General features: G+C 34.5%; 2 protein-coding genes across 4 annotated transcripts; both read right to left on the bottom strand.

Annotated features, from left to right (window-relative positions):
• Positions 1–483: 483 nt before the first annotated feature.
• Positions 484–5,441, bottom strand: LOC136226959 (acid phosphatase 1). The gene is made up of 3 exons (XM_066015674.1): positions 4,650–5,441; positions 4,209–4,418; positions 484–852 (listed from the first exon to the last, which is right to left on the bottom strand). The coding sequence occupies exons 1-3, from the start codon at positions 5,066–5,068 to the stop codon at positions 675–677; spliced, it is 807 nt and encodes a 268-aa protein (XP_065871746.1). The 5' UTR covers positions 5,069–5,441; the 3' UTR covers positions 484–674.
• A 14,577-nt stretch (positions 5,442–20,018) lies between these two features.
• Positions 20,019–24,968, bottom strand: LOC136226944 (U-box domain-containing protein 35-like). Of its 3 annotated transcripts, none has more exons than XM_066015644.1 (9): positions 24,695–24,968; positions 24,080–24,318; positions 23,886–24,007; positions 23,679–23,800; positions 22,904–23,109; positions 22,380–22,798; positions 21,773–21,874; positions 20,443–21,624; positions 20,019–20,366 (listed from the first exon to the last, which is right to left on the bottom strand). In XM_066015644.1, the coding sequence occupies exons 2-9, from the start codon at positions 24,264–24,266 to the stop codon at positions 20,184–20,186; spliced, it is 2,523 nt and encodes an 840-aa protein (XP_065871716.1). In that variant the 5' UTR covers positions 24,267–24,318; positions 24,695–24,968; the 3' UTR covers positions 20,019–20,183. The 3 variants fall into 3 exon arrangements, with proteins under 3 accessions (XP_065871716.1, XP_065871735.1, XP_065871727.1); XM_066015663.1 differs by having other exon boundaries at positions 24,795–24,968; XM_066015655.1 differs by lacking the exon at positions 24,695–24,968 and having other exon boundaries at positions 24,080–24,683.
• Between the last annotated feature and the right edge of the window lie 1,619 nt (positions 24,969–26,587).

The raw sequence follows: 26,587 nt of genomic DNA, 5'->3' as shown, positions 1-26,587 counted from the left end.
TTTGTGAATTTTTTTGTTTGTTCAAATGAGGAATGAGATTTTCGTTTTGCTAAAATAAAGATCTTTTAGTTTGACACTATAAAAATAACAGTTAACAACCTCAAAATAGAAAATTTCAAGAATTAAAATTGGTTAATATCACATTTACTATGAAACCAATTTTTTTATTTTCTAAAATCATCATTCTCGTAGCTTTCTGTTTCCAAACATTCATTTTCTCTTCTCACCGAACATTTAAATAATCTCAAAATTAAAAAGTGAAAGAATTAAAGTTGTTTAGAATATCATAAGTCTTTGAATTTTTCAATTTTGAAATCGTCAGTCATTTCAGTTTGAGGTTTTTATTTTTAGCAAAACGAAAAATCTCAATCATCTCCTAGTCGGAAAAAGAAACACCCAAAAAATTCCACACATACCTCTTCAACAAAACGTTAAAAATAAATAAATAAATATATGTATATATATAGACTTTACCCAACTATGAAACCTATTTAAGTTGCCATCACAAGTGTCATAAATTGCTCCATCAAATATTGGAGAATATTTGTACATGCTATGCTATGATATGACACTACTCATGAGAGTCTTAAACACAATCCATGAACTGCACAATCGCTTATTTACAGTGAGTCAACAAATGTTAGTTTATCTCAATCAATCCCATAGCAATCAATTCAAGGGATATAATACATTGGATTAGGAAGCTTGAATGAACGATTTGACAAAGAAAAACCAAGCAAATCGCTCCACTGGTCACCGGAATTTCCATGAATTCTATATCCTTGTGTCAACATCTCACTCCTCTTTTCTGACTTGTATGTTACTGCTCGTTTTCCACGGTCTTCTGAGCCTCTGCACACAATCACAGACCACCAATTCACTAAACAAACGTATTTGCTAGGTAAAATAAAGCTCAATCAGTGTCTGTCATGATTCACAGATTGAAGAACAGGAAGAGGAACAAGAGATATAATTTCAACATCATCAAGTTTTCTCTTTTTTATTTTTCCCATTTGTGTGTTTTTTTTTCTTTTTTTCTTTTTTTTTTTATCATTATTGAACATGAAACACATGGACAATAACCATTATTAAGTCAACTCTTATACAGGAAAATGGCACTGATGAACATCACATGCATAAAACGATTCAATTACAAACTCTCCCGTGTGGGGTCACACAACTATAATTAGGCAACAAATTTTGCAGCTATACAACAGCACAACCATAACCATTCCAGTTTGTGGAGTAAATTATACCATGACCACTAAACTTCACTCATTTTTATTTTTAGAGTATGATCCTATATTTCAAAACCTATCTAAAATCACCCAATTTTACACTTTGTAATATTATTGCACACTAAACTTCAATTAACTTGACAACCTCAAAATGGAAACATACAAGAATTAAAGTTGTATAGAACCATATTTATCGTAGAATGGAACTGCGTTTTTTGTTTTTAAAAATCACAATTTTCAAAGTTTTATCTCTCTAAATATTCACGTTCTCTTTCCAAACTAAACAACACCCAAATGATATCAGAACGTTAAAGGTGCTTAGAATCATCAAGTTTTGAAGTTTTTTATTTTTGGATCATCTAGGGTCATTTAGAGGCGTTAATTGAAGCTTAGTGGCCATACTGTTAGAAAGTGTAAACTTGAGTGACTTTTATATTACATTTTAAAGTTTAATACTCTAAAGTTTGTTGAGATAAAGTTCACTGTTACATTTTCTTTAAAAGAACGCAACCTTTAAAAATTGACACTCCAAACTAGGGTTGTAATCGAGACGATTCGAGTCAACCTTTGGCTTGCTCATACTCAGCTCATCAAAAAATTGACGAGTTTGAGCTCAATATTTTGTCAGTGAGTTGTTCATCTATTTGTTCACGAGCATTATTCGCAAGCACTTCGTTAATTCTGTTTGCTCGCGAACAGATCATTAGTTATGTTCATTTGAAATTTTTTTAACACAAAACTACATAGACTTTTTTTATCAAATGTATGTTTGAGGTAAAATTAGAAGCTCGGACCATTTTAGAGATTTTTACTAGTCAAACCTCTAATAGTAGTATTTTGTGAAAAAGATTTGAAAAAGCCTTTTGGACTCAAACCTCTAATTTTGAAAAAGCTAGTTTTAGGAGTTTTTTCAATTAGCTTATTGCTATGTCTCTTTTTAAAGGATATTTTATCTCTAATTACTATCTTTTTACCTAAACAAATGTTGTTTTGGTCCTTTACTAAAATAAATTAATAAAATGATAAACATATGGGTAATTAGTATTAGTGGTCACAAAAGTTTGGACAATGTCCTCAAAATGTGATAAAAGTTTAATTTGTCGCAATAAAATCACTTAACTTTGTTTTTGTCCCAATAAAATCACTTTGGACGTTTTCCGATCATTTTTCTGCCGGAGTTGATCACGTGACATCTAATCACATGTTTCAACGTCATGTGGCATAATAAAAAAAATTAACCACAAATTGACCCACATGACATATCGATTGTCAATTAAAATGTGTAATTATATTTTTTTAATATGTCAGGTAGTGCTGACGTGACCTTGAAATGTCATATCAACAATTTCGGCGAAAAGATAACTGAAAACGTTCTAAACGACTTTATTGGAAAACAAACTTAAGTGATTTTATTGAGACAAATTAAACTTTTGTGACATTTTAGAGACATTGTCTAGACTCTTGTAACCATCCATACTAATTACCCTAAACATATTCATCTAGCTACATTTCAGTGTAAATGTTAATTAATAAATATAAATTTACTATTATGTTTTTGAAAATTATATTTCTGTTATCAATTATATAGTTAAAATTAACAATTAAATTAGTGAATATTATTGAAACTTTTGAAAAGAATATAAAAATATCATGTTTTTGTTTTAGTAAAATGTTAAATTATAAATTATAAATTAATTTATATATATTAGAAAACGTATTATATAATACCTAAGATACTATTATCAATCAAAATCTAAAATTCTTGATCTAACATTTAGGATCATATAGATGAAGATTCTAATTTTATAGTAAAAATTTAAAAATAATTTCATTGTTTAATTTTTTTTGTATTATAAAGATCTAAGTTATAGCATGCGTATATATATAAAAAAAAAATTAGAAGGTGATTAAGAATATCAATTATTAAAAAAGAAAACAATAGTTATAAAACATCAATGTCTTTATTTGTCATTTTAAATAAGCACCTATCAATCAACTAAGTTTTACCAATTAATTGTACATAGACGACTAGTCTAATTAGCTAACAACTTAAATCACCTAACAACTAAACTCTATTTATCAGACAAGTCATAGTTTTAAAAACTAAACTCTATTTGTCAAACAGGGTCATAGTTTTAAAACCCACAAAACTATATAATTTTACATTTCACATTTTATAAAAATACTATTATTAATCAAACCAAACTTGCTCAAGGATATTTAATCAAGTTTGTTCATGAACCTACAACCGATACTGCTCGCGAGCTTTCGTACCAAGTTTTATTATACTCAAACTCGGCTCATTTATAAATCGAGCCCAACATGATCGAGCTTGAGCGGCTCGGCTCATCTGCATCCTTACTCCAGACTCCAATGATTTATCAAACAAACTAGAATTTTAAACCTACATCTTCGAACATGTTTCCACAATTGATTAGTTAAATGGGTACATTTTCATTTCATTCTCCTGTGAGCATCAAGGTTTCACTACGTGCTTCCCAAAGAATCAGATACAAAAACCAAATGACACAACTCTGAAATCCCTAGTAACAACAGAAATGGCTAACCTTACCCACAAAAGAAATCATTTTGATTTATCTTCATCATCTAGGTATGACACAACAACTATTAGCAGGTACAAATAACTTCCTGCATACTAATCGGATCGAAGTGCTGGTTATCCCAAAGGCAATATGGCTCCTATTCTATATCATATGGCATAACACTAACGCATGAAAAACATGAGGTAGTGAAGCTTAGGACGAGCTAACACTAACCAATCCATTGTAATTCTTTCAGCTAAGGACGAGCTATTGCTCTAATGTATAGTGTCAGAATATATAGAGGAAAGACAAAAAACATATGGCGTGCCTAATAAGCCAAGCAATGTTCATTTTGTTAATACATAACACATGAGAAAATATGCTGAATTTCTCATATTCTACAAATTGCAAAAGCTTTCACACTAACCTCAAAATAAGCTTGTCCCAATTCTGAAACCCAGCATTCACCAAGTTCTCCTCAGTGACACCTCTTTGCTCCTCACCGCGTCCTGTCAGCAAAATAACCTTGAACCCCAAGCTCAGAATCTCCTTATAGAGTTTCAAACTGGAATCTATAGCTGGTGCTGCACCCTTCTCAACCCAGTTATCAAACTCCACTGAATTAAAAATCTCCAACCTAAACATTCATGCCCAAATTGAAATCATTGCAGACAGAAGGTATTATTCCCAGCCAAACAAATCACAATAAAAATGAATGGAAAATGGCGATCGCTTCATTCAGGTCCAAATTCACATCAAACACAAGTTATAATATTCATAATATCTTTCAATTTCCTACAAAATTCAGCCACAGAATCCAAACTAGACAATAAAAAAAGATAATCAAACATCAGAGAATAATGCTTACCCATAGCCATGGCCAGCATAATAAGGAAGATTAGAGAGCAAAGTTTCATCAATGTCAAACACCCAAACATCCTTGCCATCCTCCCCTAACTCAACACTCTTCGCATATACCCCAGCCTCATTAGAAACTCTCTCAAGATCAAATTGATAACCTCTCCCCATGATGTATTCTCTAACATATTCCGCACATTCCCGCGGAATCATTTTCCACGGATTCAAATTGTTAGCCTCCACAGCAAACCTCCAACTATCACAGTGCAATTGGACTCCATCGTCCCATTCTCTGACCCTAGAAGTTCGGATTACGTTTTCACCATACTCAACAATCAAAGGCCTCGGTAGAAGGTGAGAATCGAATTGTTCATTACAAAGAGCGAGGGAAAACATACAAAAGCAGAGAAACAGCCTTGGAAAAATCATGATTGGGGGATTTGAAAATTTTCTGAAGAAACGATGGAGAATTTTGGAAAACCGGATTTGACCAGGATTTATAGAAAGGATCTGAGAATTATATAAAAATGAATCTGAAGAATTTAATCTTGGCACTTTATCTTTGTCTTGGGAAACAAAAAAGGGGGGCAAAAAGTGTATTCGGAAAGAAAGGAAAAGCGATCGGGCGAATTTGTCTCCTGCCAGAGGGTAACCTTCTAAACAGTATTCTTCCTCTACAAATTTTTCTGTGAAAACAGAAAAACAGAGAGGAAGAAGGAAGAGACGTGCGAGCGAAGAGAAGGACAATGCAGAAAAGTTTTTCGCAATTTGATTTATTTTTATTTTTTTTCGGAAAAATGTTCAGTTTTTGCAGCTCATATATATATATATGTTTCTTTTTTTGTAATTGGGATATGGAGAGAAGGTCGGACACTGGAGCGGGTCGGGCGGTGTCATGTTGTACACGTGGCTCAATATTATAGGCTGATAGATACGTGTACAGAAGATGAAAAGAAAATCATATGTTTTTTTTTTCTGAGGTGGAAATTTGAAGGCATATATATGCACTGCAAACAAACAGAACTTAATTGTTTTTCTATTAAGAGAAAATTATTTTTTAAAGCAACCAAAGAGTATAATACAATTCACTTACAAGTTTGGTATATTTTAAGAAAAAAAATGGATATTGCTATATACCGCAATTGTTTTTTCCACCCACCGCACTCTTTTGATATTTATGCCCTTGTCATAATTTTTTATCAAAAACCAAAACATTTTTTTTCTCTCTTTTTGATTTTTTTTAAATGGATTTGGTCTAAACGGGCAGCGCGCACCGTTCCACCGTACGGTGGAACGAACGACATGCCCGTTCCACCCGTGGTGGAAACGGCACGCGTCGTTCGTTCCACCGTACGGTGGAACGAGAGCGCCGTTCGTTCCACCGTACGGTGGAACGAACGGCGCGTGCCGTTTCCACCACGGGTGGAACGAGCATGCCGTTCGTTCCACCCGTGGTGGAAACGGCACGTTCCGTCCGTTTAGGCTAAATTCATACAGATTCCGCCTCCGATTCGGAGGCGGAACCCGTGATTTCGGAGTAATTTTTTTAAAAAAAACCTTACGGGAGCATTCATGAAGCCTTTACCCGCTCATGCCTTTGGCGGCATGTCGTTTTAGGTCGGGTTTTTTGAAAATCCAAAAAGCTAGAGAGAATTTGAGAGTTTTGAGTTTTTGAGTTTAAATTATGAGGAGGACAAAATTCTCAAAAAAGTGCGGTGGTTGGAAAAAATATTGCGGTAAATAGCAGTCCAAAAAAAATTTATACCAATTTTTCTTTTTTCTTTCCTTTAAAAAGAAAAACTTCCTTAAACATCCAAAGCAAAGACGTCTTTGATTTGATAAAAATAGGAGACATAACTCTATAAAAAAGGGTTAATCCTTGTTAATCTAATAGGATAATTTTTTATAAAAATTATATTTTTTAATATTTTTTTACTCATTACGGTACTTATGGCGCTGTAATGAGCTAGTGGGCAGGAATCCCTCTCACACCACTGTCTCAAATAAATATATATAAAAAAATTAATTTATTATTTTATAAAAATAATAAATTAAATTTATAAAACAAATATAAAAAGAAATTAATTTATTATTTTATAAAAATAAAAATATATATTACACTGATGTTGATTGAATTTTTGTTTTATAGAATTTTGATTAAAATTTAAATTTGATTTTGTTTGGAAACTTTAAGGTTAAATTTGCATAATTTCATATGATTAGGGATAAATCTAAACTTCACTTAAAACGTTAAGGTTAAATATTTAATGGATTACTAACAAAAAAAAAATATTTAGTACATTAATCACATAGTAAAATATTTTAGACGGTTTCAAAAAAAATTGTAATTAATTTATATGTAACAGGTTTAGTTTTTTGAAACTGTCTAAAATATTTTACTGTATTATTAATATAGTTACAAAAAAAAGTATGAAACTGCTTCAAGTTATCGACAAACTGGTTTGTTCGATGTGGCTAAATAACAGTCAAACAAATCTTTTCAAAATTTCGGTAGCGTAGGGTTAAAATTGATCTTGCTTGAAAACGTGAGGGTTAAATTTGCACAATTTCATACGTTAGAGTTAAATCTGCACTTCGCTTGAAATATTAAAGTTAAATATTTAATGCATTAATAACACAGTAAAATATTTTAGACAATTTCAAAAAAAAAATTATAATTAATTTATATGTAACATGTTTAATTTTTTGAAACTGTCTAAAATATTTTACTGTGTTATTAATATAATTACAAGAAAATGTATGAAACTGATTCAATTTATCGACAAACTGGTTTAGAAGGTCTGGCGTGGCTAAATAACAGGCAAACAAGTTTTTTCAAATTTTCGGTAGCGTACAGTTAAAATTGATCTTGTTTGAAAACGTTATTAATAAATTTGCACAATTTCATACGTTAGAGCTAAATCTGCACTTCACTTGAAACGTTAAGGTTAAATATTTAGTGCATTATAACAAAAAAATATTTGGTGCATCAACAATACAGTAAAATATTTTAGACAATTTCAAAAAAAATTTGTGATTAATTTATACGTAGCAGGTTTATTTTTCTGAAACTGTCTAAAATATTTTACTGTGTTATTAGTATAGTTACAAAAAAATATATATATATGAATCTATGTTTTAATTTTAGATTATACATGGTTTTGTCTTGTTTCTAATACCAAGTTTTGTTTTGTCTTGTTTCTGATAATAAGTTTTGTTTTCTCTTATTTTTGATAACAAGTTTTGTTTTGTTTTGTTTTGTGTTGTTTTGCTTCATAGCGCCGTCAAGTAGTATCGAGACTATGTATACCAATTTGAGTCTAGAGGAACATGAAAATAGAGGTACTCTGATTGATGATGGAAATCTCAATTCTGAGCAGATGGATTTAAGATGGTATCGGCTGATAGATTCCTCTCTGATAAACCCGTGGATTTTCAACCAATGCGAGATACTTTGGTTTTCCTGTGGAAACCAGGAAAAGGAGTATACATACGATCCATCAACCCTAATTTATACCTCTTTCAATTTTTTCATGAGATTCATGTGAGAAGAGTGTATGATAGTGGTGCATGGATGTTTGACAATAAGATCCTAATTATACATCAAATGAATCAACATGAACTACCAGCTAAAATTCTATTTTTTTCACATAGATGTTTGAGTTCATATTTACAATATTCCCTATGGATTCATGTCTGAAATGGTGGCTGTGATTATTAGAAATCATGTATCGTCTCTGATTCCAATAACTTTCAAGGTATTTTGAGAGAGTATATTAGAGTTCGTATCTTTATAGATATTCGAAAACTGCTTATAAGGAGAATAAGACAACCAACTAGAGATGAGTTTTAGGCAGAATTTCGCTACGAGAGAATAAAAAAAATTGTTTTATGTGTGGTTTTTTAGACTATACAGATTTCTCATATCCAAAAGTTTATGATTCGATTAATGGAGAAGTTGAAAAGCTCCATGACTCTCATATGCTTATTCAGACCGGAAGGAAGCAATCGAACAAAGGTGCAAAATGGCTGATTATTAAGATCCGGTCAAACATCAGCGGTGGTGACCAGGGAGTGGTGGTAAGCTCCAAAAGAAATCTTCCATATTTAGTGGCATTAATGATGAGACTAATGACGACATTAGTAGAATAATTAATATGACAGTTGATTAAGGAGGAGTAAATCATGGATCAGTTACTATGGGAAATGTTGAATAAAACAATCATATTTAGTGCATTAATCGTGAGACTAATGGCAATATTAATTGAATAATTAATAAAGTAGTTAATTATGAAGGAAAAGTAATTCATGGTTCAGTAACAAACTCTTATATTTAGTGGCATTAATCGTGGGACTAATAGCGACAGTAATGGAATAATTAATATGACAGTTGATTATGAAGGAGGCATAAATCATAGGTCAGAACATGAGTCTGAAAAAGATATTGTGGTTATGGAAGTAAAATGTAGAAGGAAAGAAGATGTTTTAAATGAGGGGAGGAGACAGTTTCAAATAATAGTCTAATTCTGGATCTAAAAAACAGGTTTCAAATGGGTTTGCTGGATAGGCCCACCCATCATCATGAGTCTATTAGCCTGGAACTATCATGGACTGGGCAACCTACGAGCAGTTGGCGTTTTAATGGATCTTGTCCAAAATTACAAACCATTTATTATTTTTTGTTCTCGTAATGGTGGAAACTTTTCGATTAGTGAAGGGGAAGCTATTGGTATTCGAGGGGCTCTTAGGTGGATCAAACTCAAGGGTTTGGATGGTGTGGAGGTGGATGCGCTCTCAGTGGTGGAGCATATTCATCAAGCATACTTTTCGTTCTTCTTATGGTTCAATTATAGACGATTATAAAAGTCTTATTTCTAGTATCAATGACATTTCTGTCAGATTTATAAGTCGTTCTGCGAATGAGGTGACTCATGCTTTAGCTAGGCCTTCTCATTCCTTGTCAGAACTTGTGGAGTAGGGTATTGTCCCTCTATATTTTATTTAACATTCCTTGTATGTTGATTCTGTTTAATGAAACTTATTTTTCTTCAAAAAAAAAATGTATGAAACTGTTTCAATTTATCAACAATCTGGTTTAGAAGATTTGATGTAGCTAAATAACAGTTAAACAAGCCCTTTCAAATTTTCTGTAGTGCGTGGTTAAAATTGATCTTGATTGAAAATTATACAAATTCAATAACATAAGTATAATTTATAGAAAAAAATATAAAAATAAACCTTGTGGTTACACCTGTTTTCAACCGGCACCCTTGTGGTTTAAAAATTTACAAAATGGTATCTTGAGGTTCATTCCGTTAGCAAACACATGCCAAATTGACTAACGGTGTTAAAAAAAAATAAAAAATCAAAGGGAAAATAGTTAATTTTATCCTTATATTTATTTATTTTATAAATTAACCCCCTTATAATCTATGTATCACAAACAAATTCCAAAATAAAATCCAATTACACCATCTTCTCCAACTCTCTTTAATTTCTTATTTTTTTCTTCGTTCTCTCTCTTCTCTCTCCTCTTTGTTGATGTTTCTCTCTCTAATTAGAGAGAGAAAGTGAAACCAGCAGAGCAAAACATAGAAGCACCGTTGATTCTTACGAGCTTAAGTATAAGTCTACAATTACTTACATTATAGCCAAGGACAAGCTCTCTAGCTTGAGCGGTATTTAGGTTAAGATTTTATTTCTGTGCCTCAACATTGTTGAAGTGATCCGCGATGACGATGAGCTTGAGTTCTCGGTAGGGATCGCTTCTGCTAATTTTGGTGTTTCTAATTTCATCGAGAGTCCTACTCGTGGATGTGGATTTGACTGTGATTCTCTGAATTTCAGGAAGATTAAGCTTAATCTTCATGCGTTTTCTTCTTAATTTCTTATTAATTTTAAGCTGGATTAAGCCTTGTTGTGAATTCTGATTGTTTCTTCTTAAAATCAATTGATTATGTTGAAGGTTTCATTTTTATCAACAACGACCCTATAAGCAGCTGTCCTTCTATGTTTTGCTCTACTGCTGCTTCATGGTTTCACTTTCTCTCTCTAAAATCAATTGATTTTAAAGAGAGAAAAATTAACAAAGATGAGAGATAAGAGGGAGAAAGAAGAAAAAGAAAAGAAATCAAAGAGAGCTGGAGAAGATTGTGTAATTGATTTTTATTTTTTATTTTAGGGTTTGTTTGTGATAATTAGATAATAAAGGGGGTTAATTTATAAAATAAATAAATATAAGGATAAAATTAACTTTTTTTCCTTTAACTTTTGACTTTTTTGTAACATTGTTTGTCATTTTGGCATGTGTTTGCTAACAGAATGAACTTAAAGGTACTATTTTATAAAATTTTAAACTTCAAGGGTGCCGATCGAAAATAGGTATAACCATAAAGTTTATTTTTATACTTTTTCCTAATTTATATATTATTTTATTTTATTTTTATAAAATAATAAATTAATTTCTTTTTATATTTGTTTTATAAATTTTATTTTTATTTTTATAAAATAATAAATTAATTTTTTTTTATATTTGTTTGGGGCAAGCCATTGCCCCACTAGTTGACAGGAATCCTTTTGGGGTTCCTGCTTACTAGGCGCCGCGTCATATAAAAAAATATAGTTTTTTAATTCTGATTAAGAAATAGTCACTTTAAGAAAAATATTTTCCAACCAAGTCTAATGAGATAATTTTTTATAAAAATTAATTCAAACAATAGATTAATAAAACAAAGTGAAAAAAACCCCACATATTATTGGGTACTTTTATTTGCTGACCGACCTGTTAATTTCCAGGCAATGAAATTGAAATTGGCAGGATTATGGAGACCAGGCCGAGGGGTTACAATAAACGAATTGATGCCGAATTTGTACGAAATTGAATTTTATCATGAAGTAGATAAGAAAAGAATTCTAGCTGGAGGGCCATGGTCGTTTGATAACTATGTACTGGTTATGAATGATTGGCCGGAGCAGGTAAAGCCAGAATCAGTGTCATTATTCATGATGGCAATATGGGTGCAGGTCCATAAGTTGCCGCTAGGAGCTCGCAATGAGGTTGCAGGGAGACAGATAGGTGAGTTCTTGGGTGAATTTTTAGAATATGATGAGAAGAACGGAAAAGGGATGCTGAACGCGTATATGAGAATCAGAGTACAGATTGATGTCAGAAAACCACTTAAGCGGTTCAAAAAGATCTGTAAGTCAGAAACGGAATCAACTTTCATTCATTTCAAATACGAAAGGATGGGAATATTTTGCTATCTGTGTGGTCTACTGGGGCACTCGGAACGCTACTGTGAGAGACAGTTTGAAGAGAATAGCAATGAATTAAACAGAGAATGGGGCCAATGGTTGAAAACTGGGATTAGAAGAGGCGGGGATCAAAGTGGCTCTAGGTGGTTGAGAGAGTCAGGAGATCAAAACGTTGATCCGAATGGGTTGAGGGGAGTGAGGTTCAATATAGCAAACCAATGCTATAGACAAAAGCAAACATCTCAACATATGGCAGGGGGGTCAGGAGGGGGTCAGAGAAAGGGGGCATATTACAAGAGGAGAATCAGAATGTGCAGAATATTCAAAAGGAAAGTGGGAACGTGGATATGAACATGGAAAGTGCAAAGAAAGAGGCACTAAGAATCCTAGAGGATAGAAAAAGGCGCAGGGGTGAAGAGGAGGGCGGAGGCAAAGGTACTGAAGGATCTTACAAAGTGGGTGAAATTATAAATAAGGAATCCCTTTCCACATTGGATGAGGATTACTTAAGCGAAAATGAAGCGGCGAGACCTGGGAGCCAGGTCCGCCGGGGAGAATGATTTGCTGTAGCTGGAACTGCCGAGGATTAGGGAACGCTCATGCAGTTCGTGCGTTAGGTGACATGGTGAAGGAGTGTCAGCCTGATATTCTGTTCCTGATTGAGACTTTGGTGGATCAAAGTCGAATGGTAATGCTTAGTAAGAAATTGAAGTTTGAGGGATGTTTTGTAGTGGAGAGTAGAGGACATAGTGGGGGACTAGCAATGCTGTGGAAGTCGATAGTTAATTTGAACATATTAAGGTATTCTGATCGACATATTGATGCGAAAATAAGTACAGTAGAGGAAGGGGAATGGAGATGCGTAGGCTTTTACGGATATGCTGATAGATAGGCACAAGCTCTATCTTGGGAGCTTTTGAGGAATATTGCCCATGATTCAGTACTCCCATGGCTGATAATGGGTGATTTTAATTGTATCAGGGATCAAAGGGAGAAGCAGGGGGGAGCGAATTACCCTGAAATTTTAATGCGAAGATTCAATTCTATATTGCAGGAGTGTGGGCTTGTTGAGATCCGGCAAGGTGGTAGTCCTTATACATGGGAGAGAAGTAGGGGTTCAGACAGATGGGTGAGAGAGAAGCTGGATAGAATGTTCAGTAGCACAGGATGGCTCAATCAGTACCCGAGACACCAACTGCGTAAGACGATTACGTCATATTCTGATCATTACCCACTCGTGTTGTCAATGACGGACTTAAAGAAGAGGGAGCAGAAAAAAAAGATTCAAGTTTGAGCAGATGTGGCTACAGGAAGAGGATTTTGCAGCTTTTGTGTGCAATCAATGGAGATTAAATGCAAATCAAAATGTACAGGAAAGGCTAGCAATCTGCGCCAAGGAGACGGAGGAATTTGGGAGAGGCTGTAGAACTCGATTTACAAGAAAGATAGCATATTTAAAGAGACAGCTTCTCCGCTACAGAGATAATAGAGATGAGGAGTCGGTAAGCCGAATGAGAGAGTTGCAGCAGCAGCTTAATGGTGCCTTAGAACAGGAGGACACCTTCTGGAGACAACGCGCAAAACAATACTGGCTGGCAGGAGGAGATCTAAACACAAAGTTTTTTCATCTGTGTGTAAGAGCAAGGAAAAAACAGAATCAGATTTTGTCTCTGGTTAGAGTGGATGGAACTATAATGGAAGAGAAGGAAGAAATTAAGGGGCATGTACGAGATTATTTTCAGCAAGCTTATGCAGAAGAAGGGGAAGGGAACATGGATACTATAAATGTGTTAACAGCAGCCCTCACCAATCGGGATAATGAACAGTTAGAAAAGCCAGTTACAATCGAAGAATTCAAGGCGGCTCTGTTTCAGATGCATCCGGATAAATCACCGGGACCTGGCGGTTTTAATCCGGGTTTCTATCAGTTCTTCTGGCCGGTTATAGGGAAAGAGATCTTTGAGGCCTGTATAGGATGGTTGGAGAGAAGTGAGTTCCCAGTGAGCCTGGATGATATAATCATTGTCCTGATACCGAAAGTGGAGAATCCAAACACGATGGCAGATTTCAGACCTATAGCACTTTGTAATGTGATCTATAAGATTATATCAAAGGTCCTCACCAATCGGTTAAAAAGCTTCCTGCCAAAATTAATTAGCGAAACACAATCTGCTTTTGTCCCTGGAAGATCAATTATTGACAGTGTACAGGTAGCATTTGAAGCCATACACTACATGAAAAGAAACAATAGGGGAGCAAAAGGGGAAGTGGCCCTGAAGATTGATATTAGCAAGGCCTATGACAGAGTAAATTGGAAATTTTTGGAGGAAGTTATGAGGAGGATGGGTTTTGGTGTGAAATGGATTCAGTGGGTAATGTTGTGTGTAACGACAGTATCATATTCAATCTCAGTGAATAGGGAATTGGTCGGTCCAGTGATTCCTGGGAGAGGCCTTAGACAAGGGGATCCTCTCTCCCTTTACTTATTTATACTGTGTGCAGAAGTCCTATCTCAACTTATTTATAAGACAGAGAGGGAAGATTTAATTAGGGGTTGCAGGGTGTGCAGAGGGGCTCCAGTTGTATCTCATCTTTTCTTTGCAGATGATAGTTTCTTGTTCTTTGGAGCAACGATTGGAGAGGCTGAAGTGATCTAGAAGATCCTGACAGACTATGAAAAAGATTCAGGCCAGGCAATAAATGTCAACAAATCAAGTATCTACTTTAGCTCTAATGTGAAAGAAAATGAGAAAGATGGGATATGTAATCTGTTGGGTGTGTGGTCGCCGTTGAATACGGGTAGATATCTAGGTTTACCATCACTTATAGGGAGGTCAAAAAGGAGTCTGTTTACCTTCCTTATTGATAGGTTGAGAAAGCGAGTAAATGGGTGGAGCTTTAAATTCTTATCCAGTGCCGGGAAGGATGTCTTGATAAAAACCGTAGCCCAGGCACTGCCTACTTTCTGTATGAGCACTTTTTTAATTCCCAAATCTATTTGTGAGGAGCTACAGAGAGTATTGAACTCGTTTTGGTGGGGTAAAAAGGAAGACGGTAGGGATAATATTCACTGGTTTGGGTGGGAGGGATTGTGCAAAAAAAAGGAGAGGGGAGGATTGGGATATAGAGATCTACATATGTTTAATTTGGCGCTTTTAGGAAAACAGGGGTGGAAAATCATATCAAATCCAGATACCTAGTCAGTAGAATGTTCAAGGCTAAATATTTCCCGACTGACAACTTCATGCAATCTAAATTGGGTAGAAATCCTAGTTTCATATGGAGAGGGATATAGAAGTCGATTGAGGTTCTGTCCCTGGGACTGAAATGGGAAGTATGAGATGGGGAGAGAATTAGAATTTGGAAGGATCCCTGGGTGGGAAGTGAGGGGAATTTCATGATAGAATCCAGGGAGCCAGGGGAGAGAAGAGATATGAGAGTAAAAGAGTTATTTGTGGATGGAGAGAGAGCTTGGGATGAAAGGAAATTAACAAAGTACTTTTCTATGAGGGAGGTGGAGGAGATTAGTAAAATTATTATCCCAATCAGAAATAGACCGGATAGGCTAGCCTGGCAATTCACCAAAAATGGTCACTTTTCAGTTAAATCTGGCTATAGAGCCTTGGAAAAACAAAAATGGGGAGGGGAAGTAGTATTGGAATGGAGTAAATTGTGGGAGCTTGAAATCCCACCTAAGATTAAATTGTTTGTGTGGAAGTTATGCTCCAAATGCTTACCAGTGAGATCAACGCTAAGGGCCCATCACATGCCAATACCGAGTAATTGTTTAATTTGTGTAACGGATCTGGAGTATGGGTGGCACCTATTCTGCATGTGTACATATGCGAGAAGTTGTTGGCAAGAGGTGGGTTTAAGTCCACCGGAGGGAGACTATGATGACGTCGTGGATTGGTTGAATGTGAAGTGTGTGGAAGAGGATGATCAATTTCTGCAGAAGGCTGTCTGTGTACTTTACTCGATTTGGCAGCACAGAAATGCAGTTTTATGGCAAACAGAAGTGAAGCCTGCCAATATTCAAGTACAGGGAGTTAGAAGGCTCGTGGAGGACTGGAGGGAAGCAATGGTAAGAAAAATGGAGGAGGAACAGCAGATACAGCAGTGGCTAGCAGTAGTTGCTGTCCAAAACAGGAGCAGGGAACAAATGGTTTTAGAAGGGAGGAGGAGGAGGGGGGTACGGGCTGCGGAACCGGTAAGGGAAAGAAGGGGACTAGTGATAAGGGAGGGAAGGAACGACAGGGGAGAAGAGAGAAGGGAAGTAGAAAATGGGAATGGAGGGGTGGAAGAGCAGGGGCGGGATGGTAGAAATGAGGAAGCAGGTGAGGGGAATGTAGGGATGGGGATTGGGGTGGTGGGGATGGACGAAAATGGAGGAAGGAGAGTAGGTGAGGAATTAATAAATGAAAGTGCAAACAATGTAGAAAGTGCAGGTGTGGGGAGTGTAGGAAGGGGGATTGGCGTGAGTGGAGGTAGAGGTGCAGGTGGGGATTTATTATTTGAAAATGCAGCAAGTTCAGGAAATGCAGGTAGGGGGAGGCGAGTTAGTTGGTTAGCGCAAAGAGATTTAAGTTTGGATGAGGAAAGTATAAACAATCGGGAACGGGTGGCTGTTCACGGAATTAATCGGCGAAGGCCGGCAGAGGGAAGCTTAAAGTGTAATCTGGACGGAGCTGTATTTAAAGAAATGGATTGTTGTGGATGGGGAGCAGTTCTTCGATCAGATACAGGTGAATTTATGGCTGGAGCAAATGGAATTATCAAAGGAATCCACGAGGCAAAAATTGTAGAAGCTTTAGCCTTACGGGCATGACTGCTGTGGGCAATTGAAATGGAACTCGAGTGGGTTCAGTTTGAGTTGGATGCGAAGGTAGTTGTTGATGGTATCCAGAGAGAAGAAAGGGACCTATCCGTATTCAGTGATATCTTAGAAGATTGCAAAGAACTATTGAAGGACAAAATGTTTACTGTGTCTTTTATTCCTCAACTAGCGAACAGAGCGGCGCATAAAGTAGCGAGACACGCTCCTTCCAATGCTAGTTGTTATTCTTTTTTTGATAAGCCGGTTTGGCTAATAAGTGTAATTCAGAAGGATATTCAAGCCTCATTAATATAAGTTTTCGTTTTTACAAAAAAAAAAAAAAAAAAACCCACATATCTCTATGATATATTTTTTAATTTGTGGATAATATATTGATTATAGTCTATTAACATATAATATTTAAAATTTCATTATTTTACAATTATGCTTGATATATTATAATTAAATATAAATATTACATAAACAGTGGCAGAAACAGGACTCAAATGATTCAGAACTCAAATATTTAATAACAAATATTTTTATAACATCAAGAAAAAATAATTGTATATAACAGTTGTTTTGAACTTTCATTTCGTGTTTCGGTCTTCTTTGAAATTATTACCTTTTTGGCGCATTCTTAGACTTTTGATCTTTCATTTTTTTAGTTCATTAAACCCTTGGATCTTTTATTTGGATATATAATGTTCCTTATACATTAAACCTCTGATGATAAAAAAAAATCAATTTTGAAAATAAAACTCAGCTAATAAAGTATTATTCATTGCATCTGCATTCGAAATTTGTATTTTTTTCACTGTTTGAAATCAGTTTTAGATATGTAATTTGACTATAGGAAAACTATAAAAACTTCAATTCAAATGTAAAAAATATTTTTTTTTATAATTTCAAATATAGATGAAGTTAATAATGTCTTTTTAACAGAATTAGATGTTCATAACTTACTAATTTAGTAAACAAGAGCTTAGAGTATCCAACTTCAAAAATCACCCAAAAATATAATATTTTCTTTTCTTTTTCATCCATATCAGTTGTTTACAATTTTTTAAAAAAATATGCTCCAATGATAAGTAATTTTAAAAGTTATCACTAGGGTCACACAAATCATTATTTTATATATAATTTATTTTAATTATAAATATTGCCATAAAATTCCACTAATAGTAAGCAACTAATCATTTTTTTTTTCAAAGGAGTATTAAAAATTGGCAATATGGCCATAATAATTTAAGCAACCTTTGTTGCTCTAATGCAAAACACTCTTTCAAGCATCATTTACGTCATCAAACACTCTTTCAAGCATCTCCCATTGGAGCTTCTCTTAATGAGACCAAAAATAAATGATCAGAAACTTAATGTATCTAAATAAAAGATAAAAGACAAAAGACTTAATATATATATATATATATATATATATATATATATATATATAAAAGATCAAGAACCAATGATGCTTTTTACCTACTTTTTTTTTTTTTTACTAATTTAATGAAGGTGTTAAAAGTGAGCATTGAATCTAATCATGTTTAGAATCCAATTTAATAAAAATCACTTTTGTCATCTTAGAGCATCTCCAAGAAATTTTTAGTGCACTCTCTAAAAATAATATAAATAATTGACTCTTAGTGATTTAAGAGTGACTAAAATATATCATCTCCAACCATACTTTTTATATTCACTCATTATTTATTATTTTATAATTAAAATTATTAATGATTGTTATATTTATCAACCGTGAAAAGATAGAGACTCTTTCATAAAAAAAATTATTAAAAAAATTAAGTTAGAAGACATTAGGAGATGAAGAGAGACTCTTTATTAATAGAGAGGATGAAAATGTTGTTGGAGCTGATTTTTAATTCTTTCTCTTCAAAGTTTAACTTAAAGTCAAATTAAAAGGCTCTTAGAGATGCTCTTACGGGGTGTTTGTTAGAAGGGATATAGGAGGTGAGATAGGGATAAAAAATACAAGATAAGTTATCCCGTGTTTGTTTTGGAGATAGAAGAGTGAGACGGATGAGGGATAAGCTTCTTATCCCTCAAATCCTATACCCAGGAGGGGGGTGGTATAAGGAGGTGGGATAAGCTCCTGCGATTTTAATAGGATGGAAAAGTCCATCTTATCCCTCAAATTAATGTTATGTAGTTTAAATAGGATTAAAATAATAAAATGTATTATTTTATCCCTATCTCTATCCCACATACCAAACATTGAATAATAATTCTCGACTATCATATTTTTATCCCTATCCCAACCATTTATCCTTATCCCTATCCCAACTTTTATTCCTATCCCTATCCCAATAGAATATCAAACGCCCCGTTAGCTAATCAAATAAGCAGCAAGGGATTTTAAAAGAAAATTTTGGGAGAGAGAAGAAAAGGTAAGGGGAGAAAGAGAAGAAAATGCACCAAGAGATTTAAAAGAAAATTAAAGAGAGAACAGAGGAAAACGCTGCAAACGGATTTTTTTTTTTAACAATATATTAACTGCTGTCTATCTATTTCCATCCCAATAAATGAAACGATGCCATTTTATCCATTGAGTGTAACCGGGTTGTTTGATATAAAGGAATAGGAAAAAAAGAATAGATAGAAATTATAATTTTACCTTTCTTTTTCAACACGATCTGCAAACAGAGGAAGGGGTTAAGTTTTGATGCTCTCAAACTTTCATGGGAAAAATAATATTTTCTCAGATTTCCGGCTGCTTGCCGGGCTCCAGCTCCGGCTAGCCCCTTGATTCTGCCGCTGATATAAATATAATGAACTTCACATAACAATTTCTTGCAAGCGCAAATGTACCAAAGAAAAAGAGACTCGGTTATTGACATGTTGATGAGCCCGGGTATCCATTCGGTCCGCACAAGCCTGTGTGTTCTGAAGGTTGAGTTTGGATAAGGAAAATTGACATTAAACTCAGGTCTGTTAAAGTTTTAGTTATTTTATTTTTTTATTTGTAAAAACTATATATATTTAATGGGTTTCCAACATGAATATCGTAACTAATTATAAAATTACAACTAAATCAATATTTTCTATGTATAACAAATAAAATATGTTTTACACTTTAATTTATAAATCATAAACTCTAATTGTGATTGATGAGACCTGATGGGATTTGGACTGATGACTAGTCAACTTATGAAGTAAGCTAGTGGATGTGTTCATTTCCACTGATTTCAAGTAAGGTGAAAATAGGTGAAAGTGAAAGTGAAAGCAATTGGTGTGCAAAAGGTGAGGCTGTTAGCGTTTTAGGAGTTATTTAAAAACGAGCTACAAAAAGGAGAACCAAAACCAAAAAGACACTACATTAAACTACTTACTTTTGAACTGTGATTGAATTTTTGGAACTATTTACATGTTTTGATAAATTATACTCTCAAATCTAGAACCAATAACTACCTAACTGTATTTAGGGACAAAAAAAGAGCAAAAACCAGAAAACCATAGTCATCTATTGTTGGATTTCCACTCCATAATAGCAGACAAAAGCGAATAATTTGGTAGCAGATTCTTATTTGGAAGAGGCAAGTTAGTCATTGGTGATTTATCATTTAGTTCCAGCCACTTCTCTATAGCTCCACGGTCATATGTATATCCATCTGCTGCAACACATGGCTCCACCATTACTTCCTGTAATTGCATAAACCAAACAAATTTATCATCTTTCTGCAAATATTTCAACTTTGCTTTTTTCTTCATCTCTTACCTTAACTATTGGACACATAAAATGGTACGGAGGTGTGAGTCGAGAACTCAAAATTGCATCCCTGGCCTTATCTGCAACACCCTTCAATCTCTCAAGCACAGGAAGTACTTTCTCTTTCAGATCAGGTCTATCTCGCCGCCGCAATTCTGCACAGCTAAGTCCTAATAAAGCCAGCTCTTTTGTTTCATCATGTGGCCAGTTTCCCGCTGATGAATCTAGAATCTCGGATAAATGACCTTCGTCGATTGCTGTTTCCATTTTATGTGTTAATGCTATTGCTGGTTTTGCAGTCAGTAGTTGTAGAATGACCATCCCGAATGCATAAACATCAGATTTTGGAGAAATTAATCCGGTTCTTTGATACTCAGGGTCTATGTAGCAGAGTGTTCCGACTGGTCCTGTGTCTGCCTGCATTGTGGTTGCATATGAAACATCTGACTGAAGAATTGTTGAAAGGCCAACGTCGCCAATCTTGCTAATGAGGTTATGATCAAGCAAGATGTTGGCTGGTTTCAGATCACGATGAACGATTGGCTTTGGCTTTGCGTTGTGGAGGAAAGCGAGAGCTGAGGCTACTTCCCAAGCGATTCGGACTCTTTCAAACCATGGGATCGGTGGGGTATTGTTCAACCGGAATAGCCTATCTTCCAAGCTACCATTCTCCATATACTCGTAGATTAGGCAACAATTATCGGGACAAGCACCGAGAAGGATCAGCAAGTGCGGATGACGAACTTTACTCAAGATCTCAAGCTCTTTTTGGAATTGCTTGGAATTAGAATTTTCTTTTGAGTGAAGCACTTTCACTGCTGCAGTTGTATGATGCAAATCACACTTGTACACAGTTCCATATGCTCCCATTCCGATTTTAAATTTTTCTGAGAATGACGATGTGGCAGACACGATCTCTTCCCAGGTGAACTTCTGGTACTGCTCTACTGAACCTTCAAGAGCACTCTCCAACTTTTCTTTTTCTTTGGCATCACGCGTGGCTTTAAACTCAGCTTCTTGCCTATGTGAAGCTTCTCTTTCAGCACGTTCCCTTATGTACCCTGCCTCCTTTATTGCAGCTTCCCTCCTTTCCTTTTCTTCGCTTGCTAATTTGTTAACTAAATCCTCCTTGTACATTATTTCCTTGAGCTTTGTTGCTTCCTCGTTATGACGCTTATTCAGGCCAGTTAACTGAGAAAAACCAGGGGACCGAATAACATTAACATAACTGAAATAACTGAAACAATGCTTTATAAATTACATGAAAAAATGAGTATAAGAATCAAAGAAGAAGAAATTACAACTGAAACTTCACTCAAACACAGGTGCCAAAACTCACCTTTCGAGATGCATCAACTGCCTCACTTTGAGCCACAGCATACATCCCTCTTATGTGCCTTAATTCAACTCTCAGCTTTTCTAGCTCAAACTTAAGATTTGCCTGCATTTATGATTAAAAAGAAGAGAAGATTTACTTCAATGGTTATATGCATAGGACTCGATTATACTTCCAAAAAGATAACTAAATACAATGAAGCAATCAATTGCAACAAATGTGTCCAAAAGATAGCTTGTAATTTTCATAAGATAATACCAATCATTTATTTTTTATCATAGGCTTTGGATTCGAAAAATACAATTTCTTCTTACAAGTGCAGAATGCGAATGAGTTTTACCATAGCCTAGGTTGAATAAATCTCAAAGTTATTTCAAGTTTTCAAAGGCTTATGATCAGTAATTACTATAGAAACTTGTGTGAAATGCACCAACAATACAGTAGTAAAAATGATTTCAAACAGAAGATCTATCACATGCCCTACCCCCAAAATAATAATTAAAAAAAAACATCCGAATTCACAGGCCAAATGAAATGGTTTAGCAGTCAAATATGCCCAGATGAATGTCCCTCAGCACCAGGTATCCAGTCAAAGAAATAAAGAAGTTACCGGGCCATCACGTGAACAATAATCTGAGACTGCATCAGAGGTGGAAGCTTGATCAGATAACCATGACTCGTAATCAGCTTGGGATTGTGAGCTTTTGCAACTAGAACTCCAACTTAAAGTGTGTCCAATTTCTGAAGTACTGGGACAAGAACTTTCTGCATAAATCCTGTCCATATCCAGAGACTTGCATCTTGAATGATTGGTCTGAATCGAATTTGTTCTTGTATGAACAGCGAACTCTCTTGTACTCGAAAAGTCTCGAACCTCTTGATCCTGAGACTGAAGACTTGAATGATTGGTCTCTACGGAATTTGTTCTTGTGTGATGAAGGCCATGGTTTATTGTTGAAAGAGCTTGAAATCGCTGAAGAGGTAGGGAAGTAGAATTGAACTGAGAGAACGAGTCCACAGAGGTAAAATCTGCACATTCCACAAAACAGAAGAGGTTATCAGTCCAGAAAGTGATTGCTCAGAAGCTGGAATCATAGCTTTCAATTGGTAGATGCAGCTCAAATATTTAAGTACCAGCACATGTTTGAGTGCTAAAAGTGTGACTCGATGAGTTACAAATTGACGAATTTGATACACTACTATCGTCATTAATGCTTCCATTTGTCTCCTCATCAGATGGACGGATAGATAACAATTTTCCTTTTGAAACAGCATAAACTGTACAAAAATTTGGGATGCAAGCAGATATTCTCGAAGACATTGTATTTCCCCTCAGTTTCCTGGAAACATTAACTTGTCAAAAGCATGTTAAAAAGAGCAACACAACAGAAAATATTTACATATACACAGTGCTTTTACGATTGCCTTTGTACATTGATATACTTGTTTTGTCATTCATTGTTCAACTATTTCTTTTTCAAATAATCATGATAAAATATAGACCTATCTAAAAAAACTCATAATCAGTTAGCAGAATCATTTTTCTGAAGTTAATGGTGTTAGACACATTGTCTTGTAATCATGGAGATTCACCTCTTTCATTGAAAGTGAAAACATTAGAGACAGCTCTTCTCCATATTGATCATTCCTAAATGAAATTATGATTCAATTCCGACCTAAAGCCAAATATTTCTAGTGCATTCGCACGATCATTTGCAAAAGTAATGAAACCTCCATCCTTATTGTATTGCAATTACACATTAATTCTTGTTGCGACTATTATTTGAGAAATCACTCCACAAATTTATATCCTATACATATTCATATAACAAGGATAGATAAAACAACTATTCCAGCATTCAGTTTCTAAACAATTAAGCTGAATAATCACATTTTAAGCCGTAAATACCTTGTAAACAACCCACGAGGAGCAACACCAATAACAAGCTTTTTGATATTGCTCTTAGTAACTTCCTCTTTTATCCCATTAGCCACATCATCTGATTCAATTGTGATGACATCTACTTGGACCTATATTCAAAGAGCTCGCTTTAAGTTGCACTTCTTAAGATTCTGTTTCAAAAGATTCAACTGTAATAGAGAGAGAGAGAGGAACCTTTCTCCGAGTGCAAAAGTTGCTGAAAGGTAGAAGCATTCGAGTTGTCTGCCACTCTATTTCCTTCCTATATGCTGCAGCTATATCATCTCGCACTTGTGCCATAGGAATGGAATTCCCCACTGAAAATAAAGCAAGATCAGAAAGCAATAATTGGGTAATCTTCAATGACTTAGGCAGGAAAGAAAGCTTACTCGGTGTGGGAACAGCAGTAATCATAGGGCGGACATGTAACAATTTGAATGCAACATTTTCCTCTGGGATGAACTTGTCCAATGCCCAATTCACTAAGTATTTGCTGTTCCTTTTTCCATCAATGGCTATTCCGATGGTTAAAGGTGGGTGAGGAGGCAAACCAATTGCCTTTTCAGCTTCAACCATTTCACTTCCCTCAATTACTCTCCCACTTCTCTCTAGAACCAGACCAATTACGCTGAGAAAAAGATTTAAAATTGATGATTAAGAAAAAGTAGTAGGGTTTATCAGTTCCTTAATTTGTTCTTAAATTCAGATGTCACGTGAAAATATCATTGTTCCATAAATTCTCCAGTGGAAAAAGGACCAGATTTTCCCCCATAGAAAGGTATATGTACCACATAACAGGAAGTCATCTATGTTCTTATTTGTTTACCATGCTATGCCACTGTAATCTACACAACTTAGTTCCTAAACCCAGAAATTAAAATTCCATTAAAAAGAAAACAAGCCGAAATTCTCCAGAAATTGAGCAATTGAATAATTTGAAACTCCAATGAAAACATAGAAATCACATAAAATGGAAAGTACATAGAGAGAAAAACAGCACTGACCAACAGTTGAGAAGATGAAGCTGTGACCTTTGTGTAAAAAATGAAAGTCGCCCAAACTTGAGTCAATGAAAATCACTATCTAGACAGTTCAACTACCTACCTCACATCACATGTGTGCTCGAAATATGAAAGGAAAAAGGAAGTACGCCGTGGGGTATTTTCCTATCAATTATCATCTGACAATGATTTTCATGCCTTTTGAATGTGATTTTTTTAAACTGGATTTCTGGATTTAGATGACGATAATGATTAGTGTAAAAGAGACTAGTTTTTTGGTTTTATTATTTCGCAGCAGCCAATGGGCAGAGTTCCCTGCTTGCTTGTTGACTATATATCCGTATCTTTATTAAAATGTAAATTACAAGGAAAATTGGTTAGGAAAATAGGATATTTAGGCTAAAAAAAACGTCGTATCTTTTCCCATACAGGAATCCAGATAATTCCAAAATTACTCACTTCTCACTATTTTAATATATATACTTCTACAAATTCCAAACCACAAGTTCAACTATGCTCCTGTTTGGGAATTAGTTGTTAGCTGTTAGCTGATTACATTAGCTGATTTGACTAGCTGATTTGATTAGCTCTGTTTGGTAAAAATTAGCTGATTGATAATAGCGGTTTGTGCAAAAAGACGAATAAGGGCATTAATTTTGGCGCAGGAGAAAAGGGAGTCTATTTCTCAGGGTTAAAGAAGTCTATTAATTTTAATATTGCAAAACGCTAATTGAAAAAGCTCATTTTAAGAGCTTTTTCTAAATTAGCGTTTTCATCCCAAAACTCTCTTCCAAACCTCTCTCCACCAAACACTTCAATTAGCGGTTTCAGTGGTCAAACCTCTAAAGTTGGTCAAAACCGCTCTTTTTATCCCAAAACGCTCTTTACCAAACAGGGTCTATATCAGACTTGATCGCTGTTTGTTTTAGCTTTTCGGAACAGTATGTACCGTTTCACTCTAAACCGTATAAAATATAGCATTTGGTTAGATTTATATAACCACAGCGTTTAGCATTTTCTCAGTTTTTTTTGGAGCTTTTCACGAAAAGTTTTTTTTTTTGAGCTTTTCATAAACTGTTGTTCGTAGTTATTTGTTGTTAACAAAATTTTCCTTCTTATTTCCACAAAATGTTTTTAAAACATGTCCATATTGAATATTTTAAATACTAACAGCAATATTTTAATATAATTTTACCAAACACTAATAATTAAACATCTAACAACAACAGCAAACAGTTTATTGCAACCACAAACAGCTAACGACAACAACAACGACTATTAGCTAACAGCTGAACCAAACAGACCATTCACTACACTTATTAACTTTTTCTCAAATGTTAATAGTTAAATAGTGAGGTTTAATGTTTTAAAACTGGGTTAAATGTCGAATTAGATTCACAATTGGATCAAAAATCAATAGATTCAACCAATTGATTTGGATTGGTTAAATTGAATGACGTTAATAAATAATAATAATCCCTCCAATCAAGTATAAAAATATATATGTAAATATAATACGATAGTAGATATACATTTCACACTTTAAATTTAATTTATAAAAATTTATTAGACTTTTAAATTTTATTTTTAAACAAGGTTTGTTTATATTGCAAAAATACATTAATTTTTTAATAATATTTATCAAAATATATACAAAAAATACTAATTAATATTTTAAAATTTTCATATTTAAATATTAGTACTATAATATATATTTACATTGTTGATAATAGTTATAAGTGGAAAGCTATTTTAGTAGTAACCAATGCATAATGATTATCTAGTGATTCAAGTTCAAATCTTGTTAGTTATGTGTGGCATCGAGAACTCCCTAAATCCTCGGCCAACCAATTCTTATCGAAGGGGTCTATCCCCTTTAAGCATCAAACATTTCGT

This window comes from Euphorbia lathyris, chromosome 1, assembly GCF_963576675.1.
Source record: "Euphorbia lathyris chromosome 1, ddEupLath1.1, whole genome shotgun sequence".
NCBI lineage: Eukaryota > Viridiplantae > Streptophyta > Magnoliopsida > Malpighiales > Euphorbiaceae > Euphorbia > Euphorbia lathyris.
The sequence above is the reverse complement of the archived record's forward strand: the minus strand, read 5'-3'. Positions and strand labels throughout refer to the sequence as shown.